The sequence below is a fragment of the Salmo salar genome, chromosome ssa06 (genome assembly GCF_905237065.1).
Source record: "Salmo salar chromosome ssa06, Ssal_v3.1, whole genome shotgun sequence".
Taxonomy (NCBI): Eukaryota; Metazoa; Chordata; class Actinopteri; order Salmoniformes; family Salmonidae; genus Salmo; species Salmo salar.
In genome coordinates, this window is record NC_059447.1 from 19,505,252 (window position 1) to 19,532,934 (window position 27,683).

Here is a 27,683-nt window from a genome sequence, read left to right on the forward strand (position 1 = left end):
AAAAAGCTCATTTTCGTTTTCATGAATTTTTACAATTATTGCCAATTTTGACTTTGCAGTTGGCCCTTCTAGCAGAAACCCCTCAGTTATGCCTCCAGGGCACAACTCATGCCAATGAACGTTAATCTGCGTCACAACATGACAAAGAACAGCCACACCTATAGTATACCCATACTGCTGTACTCCTTTCAACACCACATACTCTTGTTGTTCAGCGTGTTTTCTTGCTGTAGAGAGCCGTGTCAGTAGCACAGAATATATATTTGCTGAAAATTGCCTTTATGTGGTAAGTATCAGCATATTTTTGTTTAAACATTTCACACATTTCACTGTCAATTCTCAGTTGATCAGTGTGGCCTCATTTAAAGGAAAGACATGTAATAATTTAAATTTCCTCATGCAAAAGGTTTTTGAAAGAATTTGCTTAGAAATGCCTGAAATAACTCAGGACTGCTTTCAGTAAGGAAACAAATCAGTCATTTTGAAGAGATATGCAACTTTATGTAATGTGTGTATAAAAATATAATTTTGTTTTATATAAGTAGCAACTTGAATTAAATGATCTTTGAATAGGGTTAAGCTTGGGCTAAATTGATTCAGATTTTGATTCACATCTTATAAGGTGATAATTAAATGCAAAAATTCCTGCAAATTAGATAAGCAAAATTAAGTAATGTAAGAGATTTGCAACTTTGGGCGCATTCGTAAATTCACTCTAGAGTGTCGGAGTGCGCTCTGGACGTTTGTAAATTTAAAGCGATGTCAGATTGTCTGTTTGTAAATTCAGAGCATTTTGCTCTCTGAGTGTTGGAGTAAGTACTTATAGACACAAATAAGAGAACACCGCACTGAACATTTTACGCACCCTTGTAGAGCTGCTAGGGTGTTTTCATGTTATCAAGAGGGTTCATGACTGTAACTGTGTTACTGGCAAACATTTTAATCAGTTTTATAGCAGATGTTTACCTATACCTGTCATAACAACGACGTTTAGGGCGTTCGTAAATTCTTCAATTACTCTGCGCTCTGGCACTCAAACCAGTAGATGGCCATTGTGAATTTACGAACGCACACTTTATGTAATGTGACTATAAACATATTTTTTTGTTTCAAAGTGGCGGCAAGAATTAGGTTAGCTTGAATTAGGGTTTAACTTGGATAAAATTGATTAATATCTTGTTAAGTGATAATTCAATGCTAAAGTTATTGCAAATGAGATATGGAAAAGTCATGAATGTTTTACAGATATTACAAAGCTGTTCTACTATAGAAATACATCTCCACTGCTCTGGTGCGTTGGTGAAACATACAATATATATATATTTCTAATGGCCAAATCACCTTTAAGTAACGTCAAACCAAATATTAAGTTGATATCATTTGATTTCAGTGGATTTCAGGTGATTTGGAGATTACATTTTTTTAATTGCACAATTGCTAAATTAATGTTTTTTCCAGGCCCATACTTTCAGGGTGAGGAATCAACAAAAATAAGTTCCCCTTAAAACAATTTCATATGTTAGCTTGGTAGCTTTTGTGGCATTCAATGGTACCTATAGTATCAAATAATTGATTGATATATTAGCGAAAATGCTAATATAGGTACCATTGAATTGTATTGGATTTGTGACACAAATACTAAAAACATAGCATTTGAAACATTGGCCAGGTAAGCAAAACCAAAGCATGGGTTGCTGCCATACCTTTTCCATAAACTGCTTTCAGGGTAAGGAAACCAATATGTACATTTGTAATTTTGTTGAACTATCCCTTTAACATCAAGGGGGGATTCTTAAAGAAATAAAAGCCCCTACTATGCAGAAACAGAGCCATCTAGTGGTCAGAACCTGGTAATATCAGCATTTAGGATAGGACACAAACTTTACAACTTCAATGACTCATTTCTCTGAACAGTGGAAAACATTTTTTTCTGAGAACACATAGATAGTGGTTTCCAGGAAATGATTCTCCCGAGTGAGGGAGGTGTTTCTTGTGTGTCTCTAGTTGAGACCTTCTGGGCAGAGATATGTGATGTATTGTGCCCTCTGTAGGTTGGCCCAATACCCCTAGACTTAGCGAGAGCAACAATGTTAGCCTGCTAGTTAATTGGTTTCATAACAGTGAATTTGCCCAAATACTTATGACTTCTTCAAATAGACGGAATAGATACATAAATTGCTTTCATTTCTAAACTGTAAAACGTATTATGCGAAGGCTTGCAAATTTGACTAATCACCGCAGTATTACAATATGACCGCACAAAACTGTCCAATCATCACACTACAAAAAGAGGCCTCATAATTGAAACAACACACTGACTACTTCCTGCTGACCTCTTGCCAGGTCCCCCTTACAAAAAAAATGTACAACTAAATGTCATTTTTCTGAGACCTGTGACACATAGCCTACTGTTGAATGTCTGAAAGTCTAAGGAGTATGAAAAAACATTGTCCATACACATCCATATATCGATTGCTGATTTAGAGGATCATCCAATCTTCTTTTATTGTTTTCTTAAAGGGGAAGTTCAGAATTTTACAAATGAATGGGCCAGGATTTTATTTTTATTTGGCGAAGAAAAGAAAATGCCCTTGAAAGAAACGGTTTGGAAGAGATGGAGGATGCAGTGTAAATCTGCTTTTGTAAAAAATATACTTTTCTTAGCAGGTTAGGAGGAGTAGGTTAAGGTTAGGAAAAGGGTTAGGGCAGGGGTGAAACATTCCATGGAGGGCCTAGTGTCTGCTGGTTTTCCTTTCAATTAAGACCTAGATAACCAGGTGAGGGGAGTTCCTGACTAATCAGTGACCTTAATTCATCAATCAAGTACAAGGGAGGAGTGAAAGACCACAGACACTCGGCAACTCCGTGGAGGGAGTTTTATACATGGTGCATCAGGAAAATAATCTGCAACAAGACTGATCAAGTTAAGATCTAATGTCTCTCTCTCTCTCTCTCTCTCTCTCTCTCATATTCTAACAGTATAAGACATATTATCCTTCATGTGATGTGATGTCATGTCAAATAATCCTGCATGTTCAATAATATGAGAAGATAAGTAGTAGAATCATGATTCTTTTTTTAAGAAAATAAAAAGTAGAATGCAAGATTAGAATGCAAGTCTAGATTGCAAATCTATTGGTGTAAAAACACTGATAAATTTGCATTCAGATAAACAGGTTACTCATGTGAGAATAAATGTCTCTGTGTGTCTTACTACTCTTTGAAATTTGATGTGAAAAATTATTGCGAACATCCTACAATAACAAAATGGTTGGGATTCACAAGAACATGAGCACTTGATTTTCTCTTGAAAATGAAGCTTAAATACTGAATGGCATGTGCTTTTGTTGTTTTAATAAATCAGAATGGTTTTCTTTATAGTTGCACTTGCACCTATAGGAATAAAGTTAATGTTATATCGCCTACCACAAATATGTAAACTGTACTATTTTTCTCTCCTTTCATAGTGACGTCTCATGGCATCATTTGATTTTGTCAGAGAAAAATTAACTGAGTGGAACCACAGTGACTTAATTCAGAGGTTTGAAGGTGAATATATTTGTGATGTATTATAATACATTGCATAATACATTGTGTAATAATACAATTATTGATTAACTGATTTTATTAAAATTATGTATTGTACATTGTATTATTATAAATGAAAGTAAAGATATCACCTCAATTGTAAACATGTATGTTTATTTGATACAGTCATTCTTATTGTCTGATATTAATATGCCTAAAATGTATGTTTCCTGATTTTCAGATGAAGAAATTGATGAAGAAGGTTTCCTCTCCCTTGAGGAGACTGATCTCATGAAGTTGATCCCAAAAGCAGGACCAAGGTGTAGATTTAGAAAAAAACACAACAAATTTCTGAAGGTACTTTACAATTTACAGTACTGCATCAGTAGTGCAGAATAAACAGTTTTCATTTAGTTCTCAGCTGTGACATTGTACTCCAACATGTCCACTGTACTGGCATATATTTTTCAGCTTACAAATGTCGTAGCATATCACAGGACATTTTGTGTTACATTTTGTGTTACACATGTAGGATCTTAATTTGCGTCAAGTTGCAACAGCAGGAAAATAATCCTGTCGCAACAAGAAATGTGAATTATTATGTGATTTATAATTAATGGCCATTTTTGTTGGGGTTACATTTTCGAAAGGGAAAATCAAATGTGAAATTTCACAGTGGAAATTACAAACTTCAGAAGCCTTTTTAAACCTCAAATGCATTACACGTTTTAAATGTCCTGCATTGCAGGTTGGAATGCCTGACTGAAATACGTAACAAATCGAGCTTTGATGTAAATTAGTGGTGTTGTAATTTAAAAAATAAAATGCCGGCCATGATGCGGGACTGTCCCGGATTGTGGTCACCCTAACTGAGCGTCATCTAATGTGTTTTAACTGCAGAAACGGCAGCAACACAATGATGATATGAACATTCAAGAGGCCACGTCTTTATCAGCCTCCATTAAGGCCTCCAAGAGTTCCTCAGGAAATGTACCATCTTTACCCTCCTCTATAACCATTTACATGAAACCTTAGCCCTAAAGTACAATAATTAACAAAACCAAATGTATATTTATTTTTTTAGATCAGTATACAGACCTTTATATCTGTCACTCTATAACTCAACACGGTTTCTGTCTCCAGATTACTGGTGAGATGGTCAATCAAGAGTCTCGTCAAAAAAACATAATTAAACCCCTCAGAAATCAACCTCCTAAACGCTCAGAGACTAAAAGGTAAGAAACACATCTTTCCTTTATTCATCACTGACTACATACTGTATATTGCCCCGTTGGCGTGGACAAAATGACAATTGTTGTGACTCTGCCGCCAGGTCATTGGATAAACTCTTAGGTACACTTGGAGGAAGTGTGCCCACAAAGAACACCTCTGAAGTGGGAGAAACAGTGTACGACCAGGTGGGTAAAATCTAGATCTCATTTATATGTGGTCACTAAGTCAGTGCTCCGTGGTGATTCCAAGACATCACTTCTTGGGACGTTTCATGCCATTTAACAGAGATGGACTATCATACATTAAGCTTAGGATATCAGTGCACTCCAGAGGGACTAAGATAATAACAATCAAATGCATTTATCAAGCGCTTTACATTTCAGTCATTTGGCAGACACTCTTATGCAGAACAACTTACATGAGCAATTAGGGTTACAGTCCTCGCTCAAGGACAAGTGCTATTTCAGCTAGTCGGCTTGGGGATTCAAACCAGCAACCTTTTGGTTACTGGCCCAACACTCTTTAAAACCGCTAGGCTACCTCGCAACACTATACAACATAGCAAACATCTATTGTAATCTAATCTATAAACAACATCAGTTAAAGGTTATCTGTGAAAACAACATTCAGGAAGAGACCAAAATTATTCAAGAAAATGGGTCTCAAACTAAAGCAATTGTGATCAGTTTTGTGGAATGAGTCCTTTAATAACCTGTTGATCATCTATGTGTTTCTTCAGAGTAAACCCTCAACCAGTAAGATACTCCCTCTTCAAGTGAATATCCCAGGTAAAAAGCATAGATGTTTCAGATTTACAAGTACAGAAAAACAACACAAAAATACTACTTTTACAAGATGACAATGCAAAACATCTGAAGTGATACTATATACACTGCGTGCACAATTGTTAGGCAAATTGTATTCCTCGGGATTAATTTTATTGTTGAACAAACACAATGCTCTCAGTCAATCCAGAATGTTATTGAAGCTCAAACCTGAATGTTTAACAAAGGAAAAGTGAGTTTTGTCTTTCTCAGGGAAATATTTTAGTGTGCAGAATTATTAGGCAACTATTAGTGTGCAGAATTAATAGGCAACTAAATTACAAAAATAATTTCTCTCAACTCACTTGTTGATTCGCAATTTTTAGAGTAAGTGTAACAGATAAGTAACACAAAATGACAATTACATAAAATGTTTGGCCTTTCAAAAATATTCAGTGACCAATATACAGTGGGGGGAAAAAGTTTTGATCCCCTGCTGATTTTGTACATTTTCCCACTGACAAAGAAAGGATCAGTCTATAATTTTAATGGTAGGTTTATTTGAACAGTGAGAGACAGAATAACAACAAAAATATCCAGAAAAATGTATGTCAAAAATGTTATAAATTGATTTGCATTTTAATGAAGGAAATACGTATTTGACCCCCTCTCAATCAGAAAGATTTCTGGCTCCCAGGTGTCTTTTATACAGGTAACGAGCTGAGATTAGGAGCATACTCTTAAAGGGAGTGCTCCTAACTGCAGCTTGTTACCTGTAAAAAAGACACCTGTCCACAGAAGCAATCAATCAATCAGATTCCAAACTCTCCACCATGGCCAAGACCAAAGAGCTCTCCAAGGATGTCAGGGACAAGATTGTAGACCTACACAAGGCTGGAATGGGCTACAAGACCATCGCCAAGCAGCTTGGTGAGAAGGTGACAACATTTGGTGCGATGATTTGCAAATGGAAGAAACACAAAAGAACTGTCAATCTCCCTCGGCCTGGGGCTCCATGCAAGATCTCACCTCGTGGAGTTGCAATGATCATGAGAACGGTAAGGAATCAGCCCAGAACTACACGTGAGGATCTTGTCAATGATCTCAAGGCAGCTGGGACCATAGTCACCAAGAAAATAATTGGTAACACACTACGCTGTGAAGGACTGAAATCCTGCAGTGCCCACAAGGTCCCCCTGCTCAAGAATACATATACATTCCCGTCTGAAGTTTGCCAATGAACATCTGAATGACTCAGAGGACAACTGGTGAAAGTGTTGTGGTCAGATGAGACCAAAATGGAGCTCTTTGACATCAACTCAACTTGCCGTATTTGGAGGAGGAGGAATGCTGCCTATGACCCCAAGAACACCATCTCCACCGTCAAACATGGAGGTGGAAACATTATGCTTTGGGGGTGTTTTTCTGCTAAGGGGACAGGACAACTTCACCGCATCAAAGGGACAATGGATGGGGCCATGTACTGTCAAATCTTGGGTGAGAACCTCCTTCCCTCAGCCAGGGCATTGAAAATGGGTCGTGGATGGGTATTCCAGCCTGACAATGACCCAAAACACACGGCCAAGGCAACAAAGGGGTGGCTCAAGAAGAAGCACATTAAGGTCCTGTAGTGGCCGAGCCAGTCTCCAGACCTTAATCCCATAGAAAATCTGTGGAGGGAGCTGAAGGTTCGAGTTGCCAAACGTCAGCCTCGAAAACTTAATGACTTGGAGAAGATCTGCAAAGAGGAGTGGGACAAAATCCCTCCTGAGATGTGTGCAAACCTGGTGGCCAACTACAAGAAACGTCTGACCTCTGTGATTGCCAACAAGGGTTTTGCCACCAAGTACTAAGTCATGTTTTGCAGAGGGGTCAAATACTTATTTCCCTCATTAAAATGCAAATCATTTTATAACATTTCTGACATGCGTTTTTCTGGATTTTTGTTGTTGTTATTCTGTCTCTCACTGTTCAAATAAACCTACTATTAACATTAAAGACTGATCATTTCTTTGTAAGTGGGCAAACGTACAAAATCAGCAGGGGGTCAAATACGTTTTTCCCCCACTGTAGCCACCCTTATTTTCAATAACTGCCATGAGCCTTCCATCCATGGAGTCTGTCAGTTTCTTGATCTGTTCACGATCAATTTTCGCTGAAGCAGCAACCACAGCCTCCCAAATGCTGTTCAAAGAGGTCTATTGTCTTCCCTCACTGTAAATCTCACGTTTGAGAAGGGCCCACAAGTTCTCAATAGGATTTAAGTCAGGTGAGGAAGGGGGCCAGGTCGTTATTCAGGCATCTTTGAGGCCCTTGCTGGCTAGCCAAGCAGTGGAGTACTTGGATGCATGTGATGGAGCATTGTCCTGCATAAAGATCATGGCTTTCTAGAATGCTGAGGACTTCTGCCTGTACCACTGTTTGACGAAAGAATCTTCCAGAAACTGGCAGTAGGTTTGGGAGTTGAGTTTCAGTCCATCTTCAACCCGAAAATGTCCAACTACCTCATCCTCAATGATAGCAGCCCATACCAGTACCCCTCCTTCACCTTGCTGGCACCTGACTCAAAGTGGTGCCCTGTGTCCATTACTGATCCAGCCACGGGCCCATCCATTTGGTCCATCAAGAGTCACTTTCATTTCATCTGTCCATAAAACCTTTGAAAAATCTGTCTTCAGGTATTTCTTTGCCCAATCTTGATGCTTCAACTTGTGAATCTTATTCAGTGGTGGTCTTGTTTCAGTCTTCTTGACCTTGGCCATGTCTGAGCACTTGACACCTTGTACGTTTGAACAATCCAGGTAGGTTGCAGTTATGGAATACGGTGGCACTGGAGGATAATGGGTTCCTGGTAGTTTGACGTTTAATTCTTCTCAAGTCTTTTGCAGTTAATTTGCGCCTTTTCTTCCCCATGCGTTTTTTGCGCCCCAGTTGACTATTCGCAACAAAACGTTTGATTGTCCGGTGGTCACGCCTCAATAGTTTAGCTATTTAAAGAGTGTCGCATCCGTCTGAAAGGCATTTTACATTTTTGGCTTTTCAGTGTCAGTTAAATCTCTTTTTTGGCCCTTTTTACCTGAGGTAATGAGGCTGCCTAATAATTATGCACACCTTGATATAAGGTGTTATTCACTTTCGCCACACCCTCCCTCATTACACAAATACATATCACCTGAAAATGATTAAATCCAATAAGCATTCAAGTTTATATGGTTTGGAGTTCGAAAATGTGAATAGAAATAATGATTAGATCAGAATACTCACTTGCCTAATAATTGTGCACGCAGTGTATATATATATATATATATATATATATATATATATATCACTTAGTAAATCATAAGTCATATTATTGAATTATGATGTACTTTACTCTTGAGTTGCAAGTACCCCTTTGTACCGTTTATCATAAGCATGCAGTAAGTAGACAATCTGAAATGCTTTTTCACCAACTGATGCAACTCATTTGCTTAACAGTATTGGCTATAACGAGATTGGAAGATCTGTTACTGCTGCTGGATGATTTGTGTATTAATTAATAAAAGATGTTTCCAAATGTTTCCAGGCAAAAGGAAATCTGATGAGATCTATGCAAACAAAAAAACAAAGAAACGTCAACGTGGTGCCACTGTCGGAATAATTGAACCGTTTGGTATGTGGATGTTGTTTATATGGACCACAATCATTTTAACCCTTTACAGTTGTGGGAATTGACCTATATGGATAGGGCTTCATTTAAATGTACTTCCAGAAGAAATATGGAAAGCATATGCGTAACCATAGTAGCAATTAAAAGGGAACAGTTTGGAGATTATGGGAAAAGTATTAGACTAAAGGTGATAACATCACAGTACACCTGAATCCAAAAATTACACTGATTGATATTATGTGCATTTTACATTTACTTTACTATTTGCTGCATTTGTTGATAATGAAATATTAAATACAATCTAGATAAATTTAGTAACATGATAAGAATAATCTGGGGTAGGTGCAACATAAGACAAAAAACATTAAAAGGGTTTCAGTGAGAGGACTAACTGGTGTCTCCTTAAGTGATAATGCCAGAGAAGCCGGTGTTTGGAGGATATGTTGGGCTCCCGAGTGGTGCTGCGGTCTAAGGCACTGAATCTCAGTGTAAGAAGTGTCCCTGTAGTCCCTGGTTCAAATCCAGGCTGCATCACATTCGGCCATATTTGGGAGTACCATAGGGCGGTGCACAATTGGCCCAGTGTTGTCCTGGGTAGGCCGTCATTGTAAATTAGAATTTGTTCTTAACTGACTTGCCTAGTTAAGTTTACGGGTGTTGTTAGGCCCGAGACGGAGTCGGCTGGAATGCGCTTTTAACCAATCAGGATTAGAACAACCCGTTGTATGACTACTGCTAACATACAGTCACGTCAAACGTCAAAAAGAATAACAACAGTAGCTGCATTTGCATTTCTTTAAGCTGTTTTCGAGTGACATTTATTTAGACTTGATGGTGTTTGGCTTGCTTGTATGACATCAAAGCGGCATATATTATCATCCTCAACATCTCATCTTTCAAAAAACATGTCCTCTTAATTTTCAACATTTCTCTTACTCAAACATTTATTTTGGTAAAAGTTGCCCAATTAGCGGGAGGGATGGGGGCAACTTGTTGCCCCGCTTGGTGCTCAAGTTCAGAATGGCTGTCAGTCAAAACCCTTACAGAGCCTTGAAGTGGAAACCCTGAGCTCTGATGTCATGTATAGCATGTTACTGTACAGCCACTGATATACAACTTAGGCACTTATCAGTGTCCAAATCTGACATTTTCAACCCAGTGGGGTACTCCTTTAACTCAACACATGGTACAAGTGTAAAGGGCTACAAACTTTTTAAAGATAATATCGAAACCATTTAAGATAATTTGTTATTGACATTACTAATTGAGAATCCTACAAATGTACATGACTGACAGTTCACTGTTCACTGTTTACACTTTGCACAGTTAGGGAAGCTACAATTACAGTTGACTGTAAAATTTCAGATGTTTTCAGAACTCAAAAGTGGTGTTATAGAGTCCAGTGCTCTGCTCTTGTAGCCATCCCTCTAACAGTAGTACATGTATGGTTGTTTGAGTGGAGTACTCCTTTAACTCAACACATAATATAAAAACATCAGCACACAGCAACATTTTATCTCAGTTTATGATATAGCAGATCTGAATGCCACTGTGCATTCCTCTCATTATTTCCCTGTAACACGTTTTCCACCTTTATAAACATGTTGACACAACAAGGTTATAGCTGGTTGGTGACCTGTGTTTAACTCTGACAGAAACTGAAACCAAGACAGAGGTGAAGAAGATCATGCAACATGTCAAAAGTAAACTTGATGATCTGCCTTCTACAAAATTAATTGACTTCCTCAGGTATGCATTTTTAAATGTGGTGAGAAAACACATGGAGAGAAACGCATACAGGCCACGAAATTGCTTTAATTGTTTTCGTTTTTCATTTCTAACAGAGGTAAAATGCAAAAGCTGGAGAAAGACAGAAAAGAGATAGTGGGTGTTTTTGGGAAGACTGGAGCTGGTAAGAGCGTCTTGATTAACACCATCTTGGGTGAGCCAAAATTGCTGCCCTCTGGAAACCAAGGGGCATGCACCTCGGTCATGATTCAGGTGGAGGCCAATATGACAGACTCGAAGTACATCGCAGAGATTGAGTTCATGACAGAGGAGGTAATAGCATCTGTTTCATCTGTTTATATCCTAATCTCACAGTGTTTTTAAAGTGGTGTCATGAGGAATAGTACAATTAATGAAAGTCTTCTTTGAAAAATATCAAGGTAACTAAAACTAAGATCTGAATCGAGGTCTGTCATTGACCCAATATATACCTTGCATTAAAAGAAGCAACAATATAAGAAACAACAATACAAACCTTTATCACACTTCCTGTTTCCGGTCACAACTTGCAGACTTGTTTACGCTGCTGTGCGTTTTTGTTGCCGATCTTACTTTGATACCTGACGGTTTTTTACTTTTTCATTACCGTATATTTTTACTTTTTCCCTCACTCAACTTTTTTCCTCACTCAACTTTTTTCATTCATCCCCGGAGGTTTTATCTGGACATGGTTCGTCAGGACTTCAAACAGCCGAAGCTAAGTAACATTAACATGATGCCTTCTAATTGCAGTCGTTGTATTTATAATATACAGGAGAACGATCGCCTTACGGCAAGGATAGCTGTGCTGCAAGCCCAGCTTCAGACGCGATCGTTAGGCAAGGGTAATTTCAGTGTAGGAAAGGATGAAACAGCGTCTGTGCCACCAGTAAGTACAGATAGTAACGTTAGTATAAACCCCCTCGCACGGTCCCCGCAGCCGGACATCTTTCTCATGGCTTCTGGAGGGAAACGCTGTAGGAATGCTCAACCGGTGTCGCTTATTCAGCCGACAGAAACTTTCAACCGGTTCTCCCCATTAAGCGAGTCGGAGTCGGAGGCCGAGACTTCTCTGGTCTCTACTCCTCCCGTTGTGGGGTCTGAGACGCCGACGGCTCCCACCATTAGCTCTGACAAATTGAAAACCCTAGTCATTGGCGACTCCATTACCCGCAGTATTAGACTTAAAACTAATCATCCAGCGATCATACACTGTTTACCAGGGGGCAGGGCTACCGACGTTAAGGCTAATCTAAAGACGGTGCTGGCTAAAGCTAAAACTGGCGAGTGTAGAGAGTATAGAGATATTGTTATCCACGTCGGCACCAACGATGTTAGGATGAAACAGTCAGAGGTCACCAAGCGCAACATAGCTTCAGCGTGTAAATCAGCTAGAAAGATGTGTCGGCATCGATTAATTGTCTCTGGCCCCCTCCCAGTTAGGGGGAGTGATGAGCTCTACAGCAGAGTCTCACAACTCAATCGCTGGTTGAAAACTGTTTTCTGCCCCTCCCAAAAGATAGAATTTGTAGATAATTGGCCCTCTTTCTGGGACTCACCCACAAACAGGACCAAGCCTGGCCTGTTGAGGAGTGACGGACTCCATCCTAGCTGGAGGGGTGCTCTCATCTTATCTACGAACATAGACAGGGCTCTAACTCCTCTAGCTCCACAATGAAATAGGGTGCAGGCCAGGCAGCAGGCTGTTAGCCAGCCTGCCAGCTTAGTGGAGTCTGCCACTAGCACAGTCAGTGTAGTCAGCTCAGCTTCCCCCATTGAGACCGTGTCTGTGCCTCGATCTAGGTTGGGCAAAATTAAAAATGGCGGTGTTCGCTTTAGCAATCTCACTAGTATAAAGACCTCCTCCATTCCTGCCATTATTGAAAGAGATTGTGATACCTCACATCTCAAAATTGGGTTACTTAATGTTAGATCCCTCACTTCCAAGGCAGTTATAGTCAATGAACTAATCACTGATAATAATCTTGATGTGATTGGCCTGACTGAAACATGGCTTAAGCCTGATGAATTTACTGTGTTAAATGAGGCCTCACCCCCAGGTTACATTAGTGACCATACCCCCGTGCATCCGGCAAAGGCGGAGGTGTTGCTAACATTTACGATAGCAAATTTCAATTTACAAAAAAAAACAACAATGACGTTTTCGTCTTTTGAGCTTCTAGTCATGAAATCTATGCAGCCTACTCACTCACTTTTTATAGCTACTGTTTATAGGCCTCCTGGGCCATATGCAGTGTTCCTCACTGAGTTCCCTGAATTCCTATCGGATCTTGTAGTCATAGCAGATAATATTCTAATTTTTGGTGACTTTAACATTCACATGGAAAAGTCCACAGACCCACTCCAAAAGGCTTTCGGAGCCATCATCGACTCAGTGGGTTTTGTCCAACATGTCTCTGGACCTACTCACTGCCACAGTCATACTCTGGACCTAGTTTTGTCCCATGGAATAAATGTTGTGGATCTAAATGTTTTTCCTCATAATCCTGGACTATCGGACCACCATTTTATTACGTTTGCAATTGCAACAAATAATCTGCTCAGACCCCAACCAAGGAGCATTAAAAGTCGTGCTATAAATTCTCAGACAACCCAAAGATTCCTTGATGCCCTTCCAGACTGCCTCTGCCTACCCAAGGACGTCAGAGGACAAAAATCAGTTAACCACCTAACCGAGGAACTCAATTTAACCTTGCGCAATACCCTAGATGCAGTTGCACCCCTAAAAACTAAAAACATCTGTCATAAGAAACTAGCTCCCTGGTATACAGAAAATACACGAGCTCTGAAGCAAGCTTCCAGAAAATTGGAACGGAAATGGCGCCACACCAAACTGGAAGTCTTCCGACTAGCTTGGAAAGACAGTACCGTGCAGTATCGAAGAGCCCTTACTGCTGCTCGATCATCCTATTTTTCCAACTTAATTGAGGAAAATAAGAACAATCCGAAATTTCTTTTTGATACTGTCGCAAAGCTAACTAAAAGCAGCCTTCGCAAATGGAGGATGGCTTTCACTTCAGCAGTAATAAATTTATGAACTTCTTTGAGGAAAAGATCATGATCATTAGAAAGCAAATTACAGACTCCTCTTTAAATCTGGGTATTCCTCCAAAGCTCCATTGTCCTGAGTCTGCACAACTCTGCCAGGACCTAGGATCAAGGGAGATACTAAAGTGTTTTAGTACTATATCTCTTGACGCAATGATGAAAATAATCATGGCCTCCAAACCCTCAAGCTGCATACTGGACCCTATTCCAACTAAACTACTGAAAGAGCTGCTTCCTGTGCTTGGCCCTCCTATGTTGAACATAATAAACGGCTCTCTATCCACCGGATGTGTACCAAGCTCACTAAAAGTGGCAGTAATAAAGCCTCTCTTGAAAAAGCCGAATCTTGATCCAGAAATTATAAAAAACTATCGGCCTATATCGAATCTTCCATTCCTCTCCAAAATTTTAGAAAAAGCTGTTGCACAGCAACTGACTGCCTTCCTGAAGACAAACAATGTATACGAAACGCTTCAGTCTGGTTTTAGACCCCATCATAGCACTGAGACTGCACTTGTGAAGGTGGTAAATGACCTTTTAATGACGTCAGACCGAGGCTCTGCATCTGTCCTCGTGCTCCTAGATCTTAGTGCCGCTTTTGATACCATCGATCACCACATTCTTTTGGAGAGATTGGAAACCCAAATTGGTCTACATGGACAAGTTCTGGCCTGGTTTAGATCTTATCTGTCGGAAAGATATCAGTTTGTCTCTGTGAATGGTTTGTCCTCTGACAAATCAATTGTAAATTTCGGTGTTCCTCAAGGTTCCGTTTTAGGACCACTATTGTTTTCACTATATATTTTACCTCTTGGGGATGTCATTCGAAAACATAATGTTAAATTTCACTGCTATGCAGACGACACACAGCTGTACATTTCAATGAAACATGGTGAAGCCCCAAAATTGCCCTCGCTAGAAGCCTGTGTTTCAGACATAAAGAAGTGGATGGCTGCAAACTTTCTACTTTTAAACTCGGACAAAACAGAGATGCTTGTTCTAGGTCCCAAGAAACAAAGAGATCTTCTGTTGAATCTGACAATTAATCTGGATGGTTGTACAGTCGTCTCAAATAAAACTGTGAAGGACCTCGGCGTTACTCTGGACCCTGATCTCTCTTTTGAAGAACATATCAAGACTGTTTCAAGGACAGCTTTTTTCCATCTACGTAACATTGCAAAAATCAGAAATTTTCTGTCCAAAAATGACGCAGAAAAATTAATCCATGCTTTTGTTACTTCTAGGCTGGACTACTGCAATGCTCTACTTTCCGGCTACCCGGATAAAGCACTAAATAAACTTCAGTTAGTGCTAAATACGGCTGCTAGAATCCTGACTAGAACCAAAAAATTTGATCATATTACTCCAGTGTTAGCCTCCCTACACTGGCTTCCTGTTAAGGCAAGGGCTGATTTCAAGGTTTTACTGCTAACCTACAAAGCATTACATGGGCTTGCTCCTACCTATCTTTCCGATTTGGTCCTGCCGTACATACCTACACGTACGCTACGGTCACAAGACGCAGGCCTCCTAATTGTCCCTAGAATTTCTAAGCAAACGGCTGGAGGTAGGGCTTTCTCCTATAGAGCTCCATTTTTATGGAATGGTCTGCCTACCAATGTGAGAGACGCAGACTCAGTCTCAACCTTTAAGTCTTTACTGAAGACTTATCTCTTCAGTAGGTCCTATGATTAAGTATAGTCTGGCCCAGGAGTGTGAAGGTGAACGGAAAGGCTGGAGCAACGAACCGCCCTTGCTGTCTCTGCCTTGCCGGTTCCCCTCTTTCCACTGGGATTCTCTGCCTCTAACCCTTTTACAGAGGCTGAGTCACTGGCCTACTGGTGTTCTTCCATGCCGTCCATGGGAGGGGTGCGTCACTTGAGTGGGTTGAGTCACTGACGTGGTCTTCCTGTCTGGGTTGGCGCCCCCCCCCCTTGGGTTGTGCCATGGCGGAGATCGTTGTGGGCTATACTCGGCCTTGTCTTAGGACGGTAAGTTGGTGGTTGGAGACATCCCTCTAGTGGTGTGGGGGGCTGTGCTTTGGCAAAGTGGGTGGGGTTATATCCTGCCTGTTTGGCCCTGTCCGGGGTATCATCGGATGGGGCCACAGTGTCTTCTGATCCCTCCTGTCTCAGCCTCCAGTATTTATGCTGCAGTAGTTTATGTGTCGGGGGCTAGGGTCAGTCTGTTACATCTGGAGTATTTCTCTTGTCTTATCCGGTGTCCTGTGTGTATTTAAATATGCTCTCTCTAATTCTCTCTTTCTCTCTTTCTGTCTTTCTCTCGGAGGACCTGAGCCCTAGGACCATGCCTCAGGACTACCTGGTATGATGACTCCTTGCTGTCCCCAGTCCACCTGGCCGTGCTGCTGCTCCAGTTTCAACTGTTCTGCCTGCGGCTATGGAACCCTGACCTGTTCACCGGACGTGCTTGTTGCACCCTCGACAACTACTATGATTATTATTATTTGACCATGCTGGTCATTTATGAACATTTTAACATTTTAACATTTTGACCATGTTCTGTTTTAATATCCACCCTGCACAGCCAGAAGAGGACTGGCCACCCCTCATAGCCTGGTTCCTCTCTAGGTTTCTTCCTAGGTTTTTGGCCTTTCTAGGGAGTTTTTCCTAGGGAGTTTTTCCTAGCCACCGTGCTTCTTTCACATGCTTTGCTTGCTGTTTGGGGTTTTAGGCTGGGTTTCTGTACAGCACTTTGAGAATATCAGCTGATGTACGAAGGGCTATATAAAAATAAATTTGATTTGATTTGATTTGAATGTACCCTAACATCATTGCACATCACGGCACATATTTGTGGGGAGGGGGTTCCTTGTAGAAGCATTGGTCCTCTTAAATTCTTATTCCAGGTTGCACATCAAAATATTTAAGGGCATACCCGATGGTTTGCTCTGCCATACAGTCATGAAGATGTCTTAAATTCAAGGGAAAAGTGAGATCAAAACACAGTGCAGACACAATCTGGCCAACTTGCAAGCATTTTAATACCAGGTGTAATTGTAAGTAAAAGCAAGGCCAGAGTTCAGAATGTAATCCTATCACAGCTGTTTGGATAGGGATAATGCAAGGTGTAAATTGGGTCAGAGTACAGTTTCTTATATGTGTTTTGGATACTCAATTGAGTGTGTTCCAGGTGTTAAACAATAGATACTGTAGATAGATTAGTAGCAGGTCACAGATAGACACTACACTTTTACTTCCACACCTCATCCCTAGGGGCAGAAGCAACCGGGTCCAGGTGCTGTGCCAGGCTCGTAGATTGGCATGCCCATGAGTCAATTAGCATATTAAAAGCCCCATCAACATCTGCCTGTTTAAGCTAAAGATATCTGGTTTTGTGCATGGGCTGCGTCTCAATCCACCGCATCCGCCGATGTCGGCCTTCCGCATCTTTGGTGGAAGGTGGCAGAGCTACAGCAATGTTTTTCAGACCAGAAGACATTCCGAAAATAAGACTTGTAGCGTTTATGCTAAAATCTCGGGGGTGTTTTCTGGTTTGCTCTATGACCACCACAAGATTCACGGGACTCATCTGAAGTCATCTGAAGTCAGTACAGCAAATGTGCCAACTTCTGTCTGTAGAGTCTAAATGGTTTAAGCTACAAATTAATATGAACCCACCATCGAAAGCTGAGACTATTATGAACACATACGACATATATAGCGACACCCACAAGCTTTACAAGACTTGTCTGAAGGTAACCCGGTACCAGTTTCAAAAATGTATGGAAGTAAGTTTTGTGGCAAATATATATATATATACACATAAAAGTTTTAGAACACCTATTCATTCAAGGATTTTTCTTTATTGTTTGTATTTTCTACATTGTAGAATAATAGTGAAGACATCCAAACTATGAAATAACACATATGGAGTCATGTAGTAATTAAACAAATCTAAATATATTTGAGATTCTACAAAGTAGCTACCCTTTGCCTTGATGACAGCTTTGCACACTCTTCACATTCTCTCAACCAGCTTCATGAGGTAGTCAGCTGAAATGCATTTCAATTAACAGGTGTGCCATCTTAAAAGTGAATCATGTGGAATTTCTTACCTTCTTAAAAAAACTTCTTAGGGATAGGCGTCCCGCTAGCGGGACACCTGTCGACAACATCCTGTGAAATTGGAGGGCGCTCAATTCAAATAAATAATCGTAATATTAAACATTCATGAACATACAAGTATCTTATATCATTTAAAAGCTTAGATTCCTATGAATCTAACTGCGTTGTTCGATTTACAGTAGACTTTACAACGAAAGCATGGCATGCGATTGTCTGAGGATGGCGCCCCACATCAACATATTTTTTAACCAGCACAGGCTTCACAAAATCACAAATAAATCACATACTTTTGAAGATCTTCCTCTGTTTGCAATCCCAAGGGTCCCAGCTACAACATGAATGGTCATTTGTTAGATAAAATCCTTCTTTATACCCAAAAAAGTCAGTTTAGTTGGTGCCATCGATTTCAGTAATCCACTCGTTCAACATGCAGACAAAGGAATCCAAAAAGCTACCACTAATCTTCAGGTACTCTAAAATGTAAATAAACTATAATATTTCATACGGAAAGTAGTATGTTCAATAGGAAGTAAAATTAGTAGCACGCACCCTCCTCCTCGCGCGCTGAAAGACTGATATTGTACCGGTGGTCTCTTCACAAAAACTCAAACTTCTTGCTCGTTTTTGAAGAAACAAGCCTGAAACCTTGAATAATGACTCTTGACATCTACTGGAAGCCATAGGAATTGCAATCTGGGAGACGGATTTACATTGGAACAATAGGTTTCCATTATAAGAGCCTAGGACCTTAAAAATATATATAAATTCTGTTATAGTCTCAGACATTATTTTAACATTTTTAGAAACTTCAAAGTGTTTTCTATCCAATGCTACCAATTATATGCATATCCTGGCTTCTGGGCCTGAGTAACAGGCAGTTTACTTTGGGCACGTCAGTCAGGAGGAAATTCAGGAAACTAGACCCTATGCGTTTGAGCCAATCAGTTGTGTTGTGACAAGTTATAGGGAGGTATACAGAAGATAGCCCCATTTGGTAAAGACTAAGTCCATATTATGGCAAGAACAGCTCAAATAAGCAAAGAGAAACGACAGTCCATCATTACTTTAAGACATGAAGGTCAGTCAATACGGATTTTTTTAAGGACTTTTAAAGATTCTTCAAGTGCAGTTGCAAAAACCATCAAGCGCTATGAGGAAACTGGCTCTCATGAGGAAGACCCAGAGTTACCTCTGCTGCAGAGGATACGTTCATTAGAGTTACCAGCCTCAGAAATTGCAGCCCAAGTAAATGCTTCATAGAGTTCAAGTAACAGACACATCTCAACATCAACTGTTCAGAGGAGACTGTGAATCAGGCCTTCATGGCTGAATTGCTGCAAAGAAACCACAAAAAAAGGACACCAATAATAACTTGCTTGGGCCAAGAAACACAAGCAATGGACATTAGACCGGTGGAAATTTGTCCTTTGGTCTGGATTCCAAATTTGACTTTTTTGGTCTTTGTGAGACGCGATGTGGGTGAAAGGATGATCTCCGCATGTCTATTTCCCACCGTAAAGCATGGAGGAGGAGGTGTTATGGTGTGGGGGGTGTTGCTGGTGACACTGTCTGTGATGTATTTAGAATTCAAGGCATACTTAAGCAGCATGGCTACCACAGCATTCTGCAACGATATGCCATCCCATCTGGTGTGGGCTTAGTGGGACTATCATTTGTTTTTCAACAGGGCAATGACCCAACACATCTCCAGGCAGTGTAAGGGCTATTTTACCAAGAAGAAGAGTGACGGAGTGCTGCATCAGATGACCTGGCCTCCACAATCCCCCGACCTCAACCAAATTGAGATGGTTTGCGATGAGTCAGACCGCAGAGTTAAGGAAAAGCAGTCAACAGCATATGTGGGAACTCCTTCAAGTCTGTTGGAAACTCATTCCAGATTAAGCTGGTTGAGACAATACCAAGAGTGTGCAAAGCTGTCATCAAGGCAAAGGATGGCTATTTGAAGAATCTCAAATATAAAATATATTTAGATTTGTTTAACACTTTTTTGGTGTTATTTCATAGTTTTGATGTCTTCACTATTATTGTACAATGTAGAAAATAGTAAAAATAAAGAAAAACCCTTGAATGAGTAGGTTTTCTAAAACTTTTGACTTTCCTTATATATAGAGATTTGAAGTCGGAAGTTTACATACACCTTAGCCAAATACATTTAAACTCAGTTTTTCACAATTCCTGACATTTTATCCTAGTAAAAAATCCCTGTCTTAGGTCAGTTAGGATCACCACACGTTTTAAAAATGTGAAATGTCAGAATAATAGTAGAGTGAATGATTTATTTCAGCTTTTATTTCTTTCATCACATTCCCAGTGGGTCAGAAGTTTGCATACACTCAATTAGTATTTGGTAGCATTGCTGTTAAATTGTTTAACTTGGGTCAAACATTTTGGGTAGCATTCCACAAGCTTCCCACAATAAGTTGGATGAATTTTGGCCCATATCTCCTGACAGAGCTGGTGTAACTGAGTCAGGTTTGTAGGCCTCCTTGCTCGCACACGCTTTTTCAGTTCAGCCCACACATTTTCAATAGGATTGAGGTCAGGGCTTTGTGATGGCCACTCCAATACCTTGACTTTGTTGTCCTTAAGCCATTTTGCCACAACTTTGGAAGTATACTTGAGGTCATTGTCCATTTGGAAGTCCCATTTGCGACCAAGCTTTAACTTCCTGACTGATGTCTTGAGATGTTGTTTCAATATAACCACGCAATTTTCTTTCCTCATGATGCCATCTATTTTGCGAACTGCACCAGACCCTCCTGCAGCAAAGCACCCCCACAACATGATGCTGCCACCCCTGTGCTTCACGGTTGGGATGGAGTTCTTCGGTTTGCAAGCCTCCCCCTTTTTCCTACAAACATAACGATGGTCATTATGGCTAAACAGTTCTATTTTTGTTTCATCAGACAAGAGGACATTTCTCCAAAAAGAATGATCTTTGTCCCCATATGCAGCTGCAAACTGTAGTCTGGCTTTTTTTATGCCGGTTTTGGAGCACTGGCTTCTTCCTAGCTGAGCGGACTTTCAGGTTATGTCGATATAGGACTTGTTTTACTGTGGAGATAGATACTTTTATACCTGTTTCCTCCAGCATCTTAGACAAGGTCCTTTGCTGTTGTTCTGGGATTGATTTGCACTTTTCGCACCAGAGTACGTTCATCTCCTTCCTGAGCGGTACGACAGCTGCGTGGTCCCATAGTACTTATACTTGCGTACTATTGTCTGTATAGATGAACGTGGTACCTTCAGGCGTTTGGAAATTGTTCCCAAGGACGAACCAGACTTGTGGAGGTCTACAATTTTTTTCTGAAGTCTTGGCAGATTTATTTTGATTTTCCCATGATGTCAAGCAAAGAGGCACTGAGTTTGAAGGTATGCCTTGAAATACATCCACAGGTACACCTCCAATTGACTGAAATTATGTCAATTAGCCAATCAGAAGCTTCTAAAGCCATGACATAATTTTTGGGAATTTTCCAAGCTGTTTAATGGCACAGTCAACTTAGTCTATGTAAACTTCTGACCCACTGGAATTGTGATACAGTGAATTATAAGTGAAATAATCTGTCTGTAAACAATTATTGGAAAAATTACTTGTGTCATGCACAAAGTAGATGTCCTAACCGACTTGCCAAAACTATAGTTTGTTAACAAGAAATTTGTGGAGTGGTTGAAAAACAAGTTTTAATGACTCCTACCTAAGTGTACGGAAACTTCCAACTTTAACTGTATATACCTATAGGTGTCCTAAAATTCAACATCAAATAGCTAAATTACCTATGGTTTGAACATCTAACAACAATTCCATATGGCCTAGGACCCCTAGACATTGCATTGCTACTGTAGCGTTAGAAGTAGGCTGGCTAGGTGGTTTCTTAACACTCAGAGATACAGTATGTATTACACATTTGTTATGGTTTTACATTTTTATTAGGAATGGAAAGATGAGCTATGGTCCATCTTCAGTGACAGATCTTTTGAGGATGGAAATGATGAAGAACATGAAAGGGATGATGACGATGACGATGATGAAAAGATATCAGCTTTGTATGGAAAAGATGGATGTGGGGCAACCTTAGAAGAACTAATGGACAGGAAGCACTTCAGAGAAATTCCAGAGTTTCGTTTATCAGTCAAGAAAATATTTCTATGTGACACAGTAAGTGACAGTGTCATGCTAGTTCACTTCTGTGAAGATTGTGTGCTTTGGTGAGAAATGTTTTTTGTTAGAAAAACATTTTAGGTCGGCAACCAGGTCTGATTACAAATCTTTTAGGTTCTTTGATCTTTGTCAATGTGTTATTTTAAGAAAAACACCTATTTTTTTCGTCATTGCATGTAATGATGCTTTATTACAATTGCAGGCTGAAGAACTCTCTGAAAAGATAACTTGTTACACACGGAGTGACACACAGAGTGATACATTTAAAAGACAGTATTGGCCGCTTGTGAAGTGTATTACCATCAATGTGCCAAACTCCAAAGACCTGCTGGAGCATGTTGTGCTGGTTGACCTTCCAGGCAATGGAGACTGCAACAAGAGCAGAGATGAGATGTGGAAATTGGTAATTATTTACAATTCTTATTGATGATGATCCTATGTTCTAATTACAATTGCATACATCCAACTTCTAATTTGGTTGGTGATAGATCAAAATCATAGGTACAGGTCCAAATGGCTGGCTATATATATGTATTTTATTTTATTTATATTTATGTATAATTGATTAATAAATACATATTATATTATCATAGCTGCGGAAAGTAGTTTGGGATGCAGAAGAAAAGAAATCGCCGGCACTGAAGACGTCTATATCGTTCCCTAATGCAGGACTAGTAAAGGCCCAGTGTTACAGACGTCTATATCGGTCCCTAATACAGGACTAGTAAAGGCCCAGTGTTACATCGTTCCCTAATACAGGACCAGTAAAGGTCCAGTGTTACAGACATCTATATCGTTCCCTAACGCAGGACTAGTAAAGGCCCAGTATTACAGACGTCTATATCGTTCCCTAATACAGGACTAGTAAAGGCCCAGTGTTACAGACGTCTATATCGGTCCCTAACGCAGGACTAGTAAAAGGCCCAGTGCACTACCTTGGTGAATAATTTTTCTTGAAATACTTTGCAAATGCAACTTATTTCTAAGTGAAAACTGAAATGTTCTATTCATTTCTTACACATTTTAGTAGACACTCTTATACAGAGCAACTTTCAGTAGTGAGTGCATACATTTTCATACTTGTCCCCTTTGGGAATCGAATCCACAACCCTAGCATTGCAAGCACCATGCTCTACCAACTGAGCAACATCAACACATCACATCATCACAAACCTCTTGATGTCTTTTTCTTCATGGTGATGGAAAGTCTACAGTTAAAAACCTAGATGACCAGCCTATGTACAATACAGTAATGTACATTTACATTAAGTGGTTTGTAAGGATGGTAAATTAATACTGCACACCAAGTGGCTGTTTTACATGTTAGTTGAAAAAAAGGTAACTTTTTTTATGTGGATGCTTTGTGTCTTTGCCCATAACTTTGCACATTTTGATGTAAATATTTGAGGAAAGGGTTTTGTTGATTCTGGAATCCATTAAAATGACAATAGCAGAGAATATGACAGGCAGTAACTCTTACAATTCCATCTATAATCCCATAAGATACTGTTATTAATTAAACATGAATTAAACAACTAACCAAAACATAGTTTTGCCTGCACTACAGATGTCTATATAGGTCCACTAATACTAGTAAAGGCCCAGTGTTACAGATGTCTATATAGGTCCACTAATACTAGTAAAGGCCCAGTGCACCACAGATGTCTATATAGGTCCACTAATACTAGTAAAGGCCCAGTGTTACAGATGTCTATATAGGTCCACTAATACTAGTAAAGGCCCAGTGTTACAGATGTCTATATAGGTCCACTAATACTAGTAAAGGCCCAGTGTTACAGATGTCTATATAGGTCCACTAATACTAGTAAAGGCCCAGTGCACCACAGATGTCTATATAGGTCCACTAATACTAGTAAAGGCCCAGTGCACCACAGATGTCTATATAGGTCCACTAATACTAGTAAAGGCCCAGTGTTACAGATGTCTATATAGGTCCACTAATACTAGTAAAGGCCCAGTGCACTATTTGAGTGTAAGAAAATAAAAAATTATTGCGTTTTTTTTGTTGATTTTTCAGGGATGCTGCAGCACCCTTAGCACTCCTACTTCCCACGGCTATGTATGTAGGCCTATAAAAGCTATGTATGCTATGAATAATATATTCTGTATATTGTACCTTTACTGTTGGAATGTTTTAAGTTAATGTTACACTTCTTCAGTTTGTTGGAAACTGCTCTGCTGTGTGGATTGTAAGCGACATTGCACGAGCAACTTCAGAAAAGGAATCATGGGAGATTTTAGACAGCACCGTTAGCCTCTTTGGACCTGGTGGAGAATGTCGAAGCATCAGTTTCATCTGCACCAAGACAGACGACATTGAGGAAAATCAAAAGGCTGATGCACACACCTGTATTTTGCGCAGAAATGAAACAACCAAGAGGCAAGTGAGGGATAAATTCAACAAACAAAAATAAATTAAGGTAAGTTATGTCTGACATAAAGGAGCATTCTGTGACTTGTCAACATGCTCATACTGTATGTTGTAGTGGTTAAGATTGAGTCATTTCATGGAATTAAATGAAAGCAAGATTACATTGTACCGTAAAGCTTTTGATCAGACATTTTCGTTGTCTAATATACAAAACAAACAATTGAGTAATAGGTACGTATTTTTATTTACAATAAGTTAAGACAGTTATTCTAATCTGGTTTTTATCAGTCATATTCTTCAAAATCTTCAAAATATATTTGATTACTTTAAATTAGTTGAAGCACATCTCCTTGAGCTCAGCATGAGCACAATGAATATTCATTTTTAGACCTTGCAAAATGTCAGTGTGCGGACTTAATTTAATTGGCTGTCATTGTCTCATAAAACCATTTCAGAAACACTTCAGTGGGGGAAAGGGTTTCCTTCAGGTGTTTACTGTGAGTTCCAAGGAATACCAAAAGGAAAAGCATTTGCAACAAGAAGAGACAGGTACGATAACTGAACGTGTTTTTTTTATTCTATGACATACACTCTTAGAAAAATGGTGCTATGTAGAACCGTATAGTTTTCTTCGGTTTGTCCCCACAGGGCAACTATTTTCGGTGCTTGGGAACTGTTTGCAGAGGGTTCTGTCTAGAACCCTCTATGTAGAGTACTTCAAAGAACCCCTGTATATGGTTCTACCTAGAACCCTCTATGAAGGGTTTTGCCTAGAACTGTCTATGAAAGGTTCTACTGAGAACCCTTTTTATCTTTGGAGGGTTCTTGCTAGAACCCTCTATGAACGGTTCCACCTGCCTTATTAGCCTTTAAAATGTTATTATTTATGACAATACATTCCATATATCACAAAGTCTTTCTTTGAGGGCCTAGTTATACCCAAACACAGTGGTGTTAGGAATATCCTGGTTTACAGGCCACATCAGGCCTGCAAATCACATTATGCTGGCTTGCAAAGTTGGAATCCAGCCAGAGTTAGGATATCCAACAAGTGGAATTGTCACCTGCAACCTGCATTCAGAATGACTGCCAGGGTAGGGAAGATTGAATACTAAACCATCTCAATCATCTAAACTGGAACACCCATCTCAGTAATGGGCGCAATACATCCAACAGATTGGATACGTTTAGAAAACAGTATGTTATTTATCTTTGTGTAGCATAAAATGTATCAACCAATCAATGTACCTGCGAAGAAAAACAGATATTACTGTAAAACAAACAATTCTGAAAATCTCCCTGCAATAGAGCATACTGGGAAGTATTATATATGGTTCTATGTAGAACCCTTCTTGCCTTCCAAAGAATCATTTTTTCTTCCAGAGAATCATCTAAGAACCCTTTCTTCTAAAAACTGTTCTTAGGATGTTAAAGGTTCAAGGTAGAACCACCTGCCTTACAAAGAAACCTTGTCTTCCAAAAAGGGTTATTAAGCTCAAACGGTTCTTGGTAGACCCCTATCCCTCCACAAAGAACCATTTTGTAAAACGTTTTTCTAAGCCTGCAGAGACAGATTGTCACAGGCTTCGTATTGAAGAGACCAAGGCGCAGCGTGTTGAGTGGTCATCTTTTACTTTTAATGAAAACACTTAAGAAAGAAAAACAAATGACAGCCAAACAGTTCTGTCAGGTATACTAACAAACTAAACAGAAAGCAACTACCCACAAACAACAACGGAAAAACAGCCTGCCTAAGTATGGCTTCCAATCAGAGACAACGATAGACACCTGCCTCTGATTGGAAACCATACCCGGCCAAAACATAGAAAAAAAAACATAGAATGCCCACCCACCTATCACACCCTGACCTAGAAAACACAGCTCTCCTAGGTCAGAGCATGACACAGATTACATCTACTTGTGTCCTGTATTGATATGCCTATGCTTTCTTTTAGATTATTTGTGTGTATTGTAATGCCAACTGCTTTACATAGCAACAAACTTCACCCAAGCAGAATACCTATTTGAATATGACCTGTAGTATATGTTAAATTGCAATACGTCCCAGTCAACAACAACTCCAAATGTAACCTGGACAATATGATAGTCAATAATGCAGGTTGTTGTTTTCTATCAAATATCGTAGGTAGTGTGTATACATACAGCATGCTAAGCTATCCTCATGTCCTCTGAAACATTTCACTTTATTGTAAGGAGACTCATCTTCTAGGCAAAGAATATCTTGTTCTTTTGCCTCATACTAAGTACTGATTCCTATCTTGAGATCTGCATGCATAACTACCGTAGACTTATGGCCTTAATCAATAATTCAGTTAATCAAACTGAAACAGAAATAGGAAAATTAAATGATCAAGAATTGAATCCAGGATCAATAATAGCATCAAAGAACACAGACACCAACCAAAGGTAGAAATACATCTCTTGTTTTTAATTGATGTTGCAGAAATACCCAAACTTCAGGAATTTCTCAGAAATCTCAATGATCGTCGCACAAAGATTTCAGATTATGTTTCTGGAGCCTATGGGATCCTCTCTCTGATACAAGGAGCCAAAAGCAGCGACATGGTATTGTACTTACAGCAGAACAAAAGTATTTCTCTCAGCTAACATACTCCTTATATGTGAATCAGTGTATTATATAGATTATGTTGAGTTTGGATTTCAGACAGACAGCAAAGAAGAGGTGTGCCAGGTTCTGGAACAGAGGCTAAAGGATGAGATCAAGTCCATTGGTCAAATTATGGATGAGGCTTATGAGACTTTTGATCGATGCCTCTCAGAAGGAGTTCGACAGTCTGAAGAATCATACGAGAAATTAATGAACAAAGTGATAGAACCAGTAAGCTGTAAAAAAAGTTTTAAAAATAGGACTTTTCCATTGACACCCTATATCCATATTAGCCATTTTGTGGTAGCGCCAGGGAAGCTGAAAATCAAAACACTCAAACAGGGCCCCATAGAGATTTGATTACTTTTTGTAACTCACATT

General features: G+C 39.6%; 2 protein-coding genes across 3 annotated transcripts in view; one reads left to right on the forward strand and one right to left on the reverse strand.

Annotated features, from left to right (window-relative positions):
- LOC106606526 (uncharacterized protein DDB_G0271670-like) overlaps window positions 1-27,683 on the reverse strand; it is a 90,811-nt gene that overhangs the window by 12,538 nt on the left and 50,590 nt on the right. The gene's annotated exons all lie outside the window — the stretch shown is intronic.
- On the forward strand, window positions 159-27,378 carry LOC123743397 (nuclear GTPase SLIP-GC). Of its 2 annotated transcripts, XM_045719894.1 has the most exons (16): window positions 192-286; window positions 3,468-3,549; window positions 3,770-3,885; window positions 4,429-4,518; window positions 4,672-4,763; window positions 4,862-4,946; window positions 5,501-5,549; window positions 9,091-9,177; window positions 10,830-10,923; window positions 11,019-11,235; window positions 22,054-22,278; window positions 22,484-22,684; window positions 24,462-24,722; window positions 25,129-25,222; window positions 27,138-27,259; window positions 27,360-27,378. In XM_045719894.1, the coding sequence occupies exons 2-13, from the start codon at window positions 3,477-3,479 to the stop codon at window positions 24,714-24,716; spliced, it is 1,584 nt and encodes a 527-aa protein (XP_045575850.1). In that variant the 5' UTR covers window positions 192-286; window positions 3,468-3,476; the 3' UTR covers window positions 24,717-24,722; window positions 25,129-25,222; window positions 27,138-27,259; window positions 27,360-27,378. The 2 variants fall into 2 exon arrangements, with proteins under 2 accessions (XP_045575849.1, XP_045575850.1); XM_045719893.1 differs by lacking the exon at window positions 27,360-27,378 and having other exon boundaries at window positions 159-286; window positions 27,138-27,258.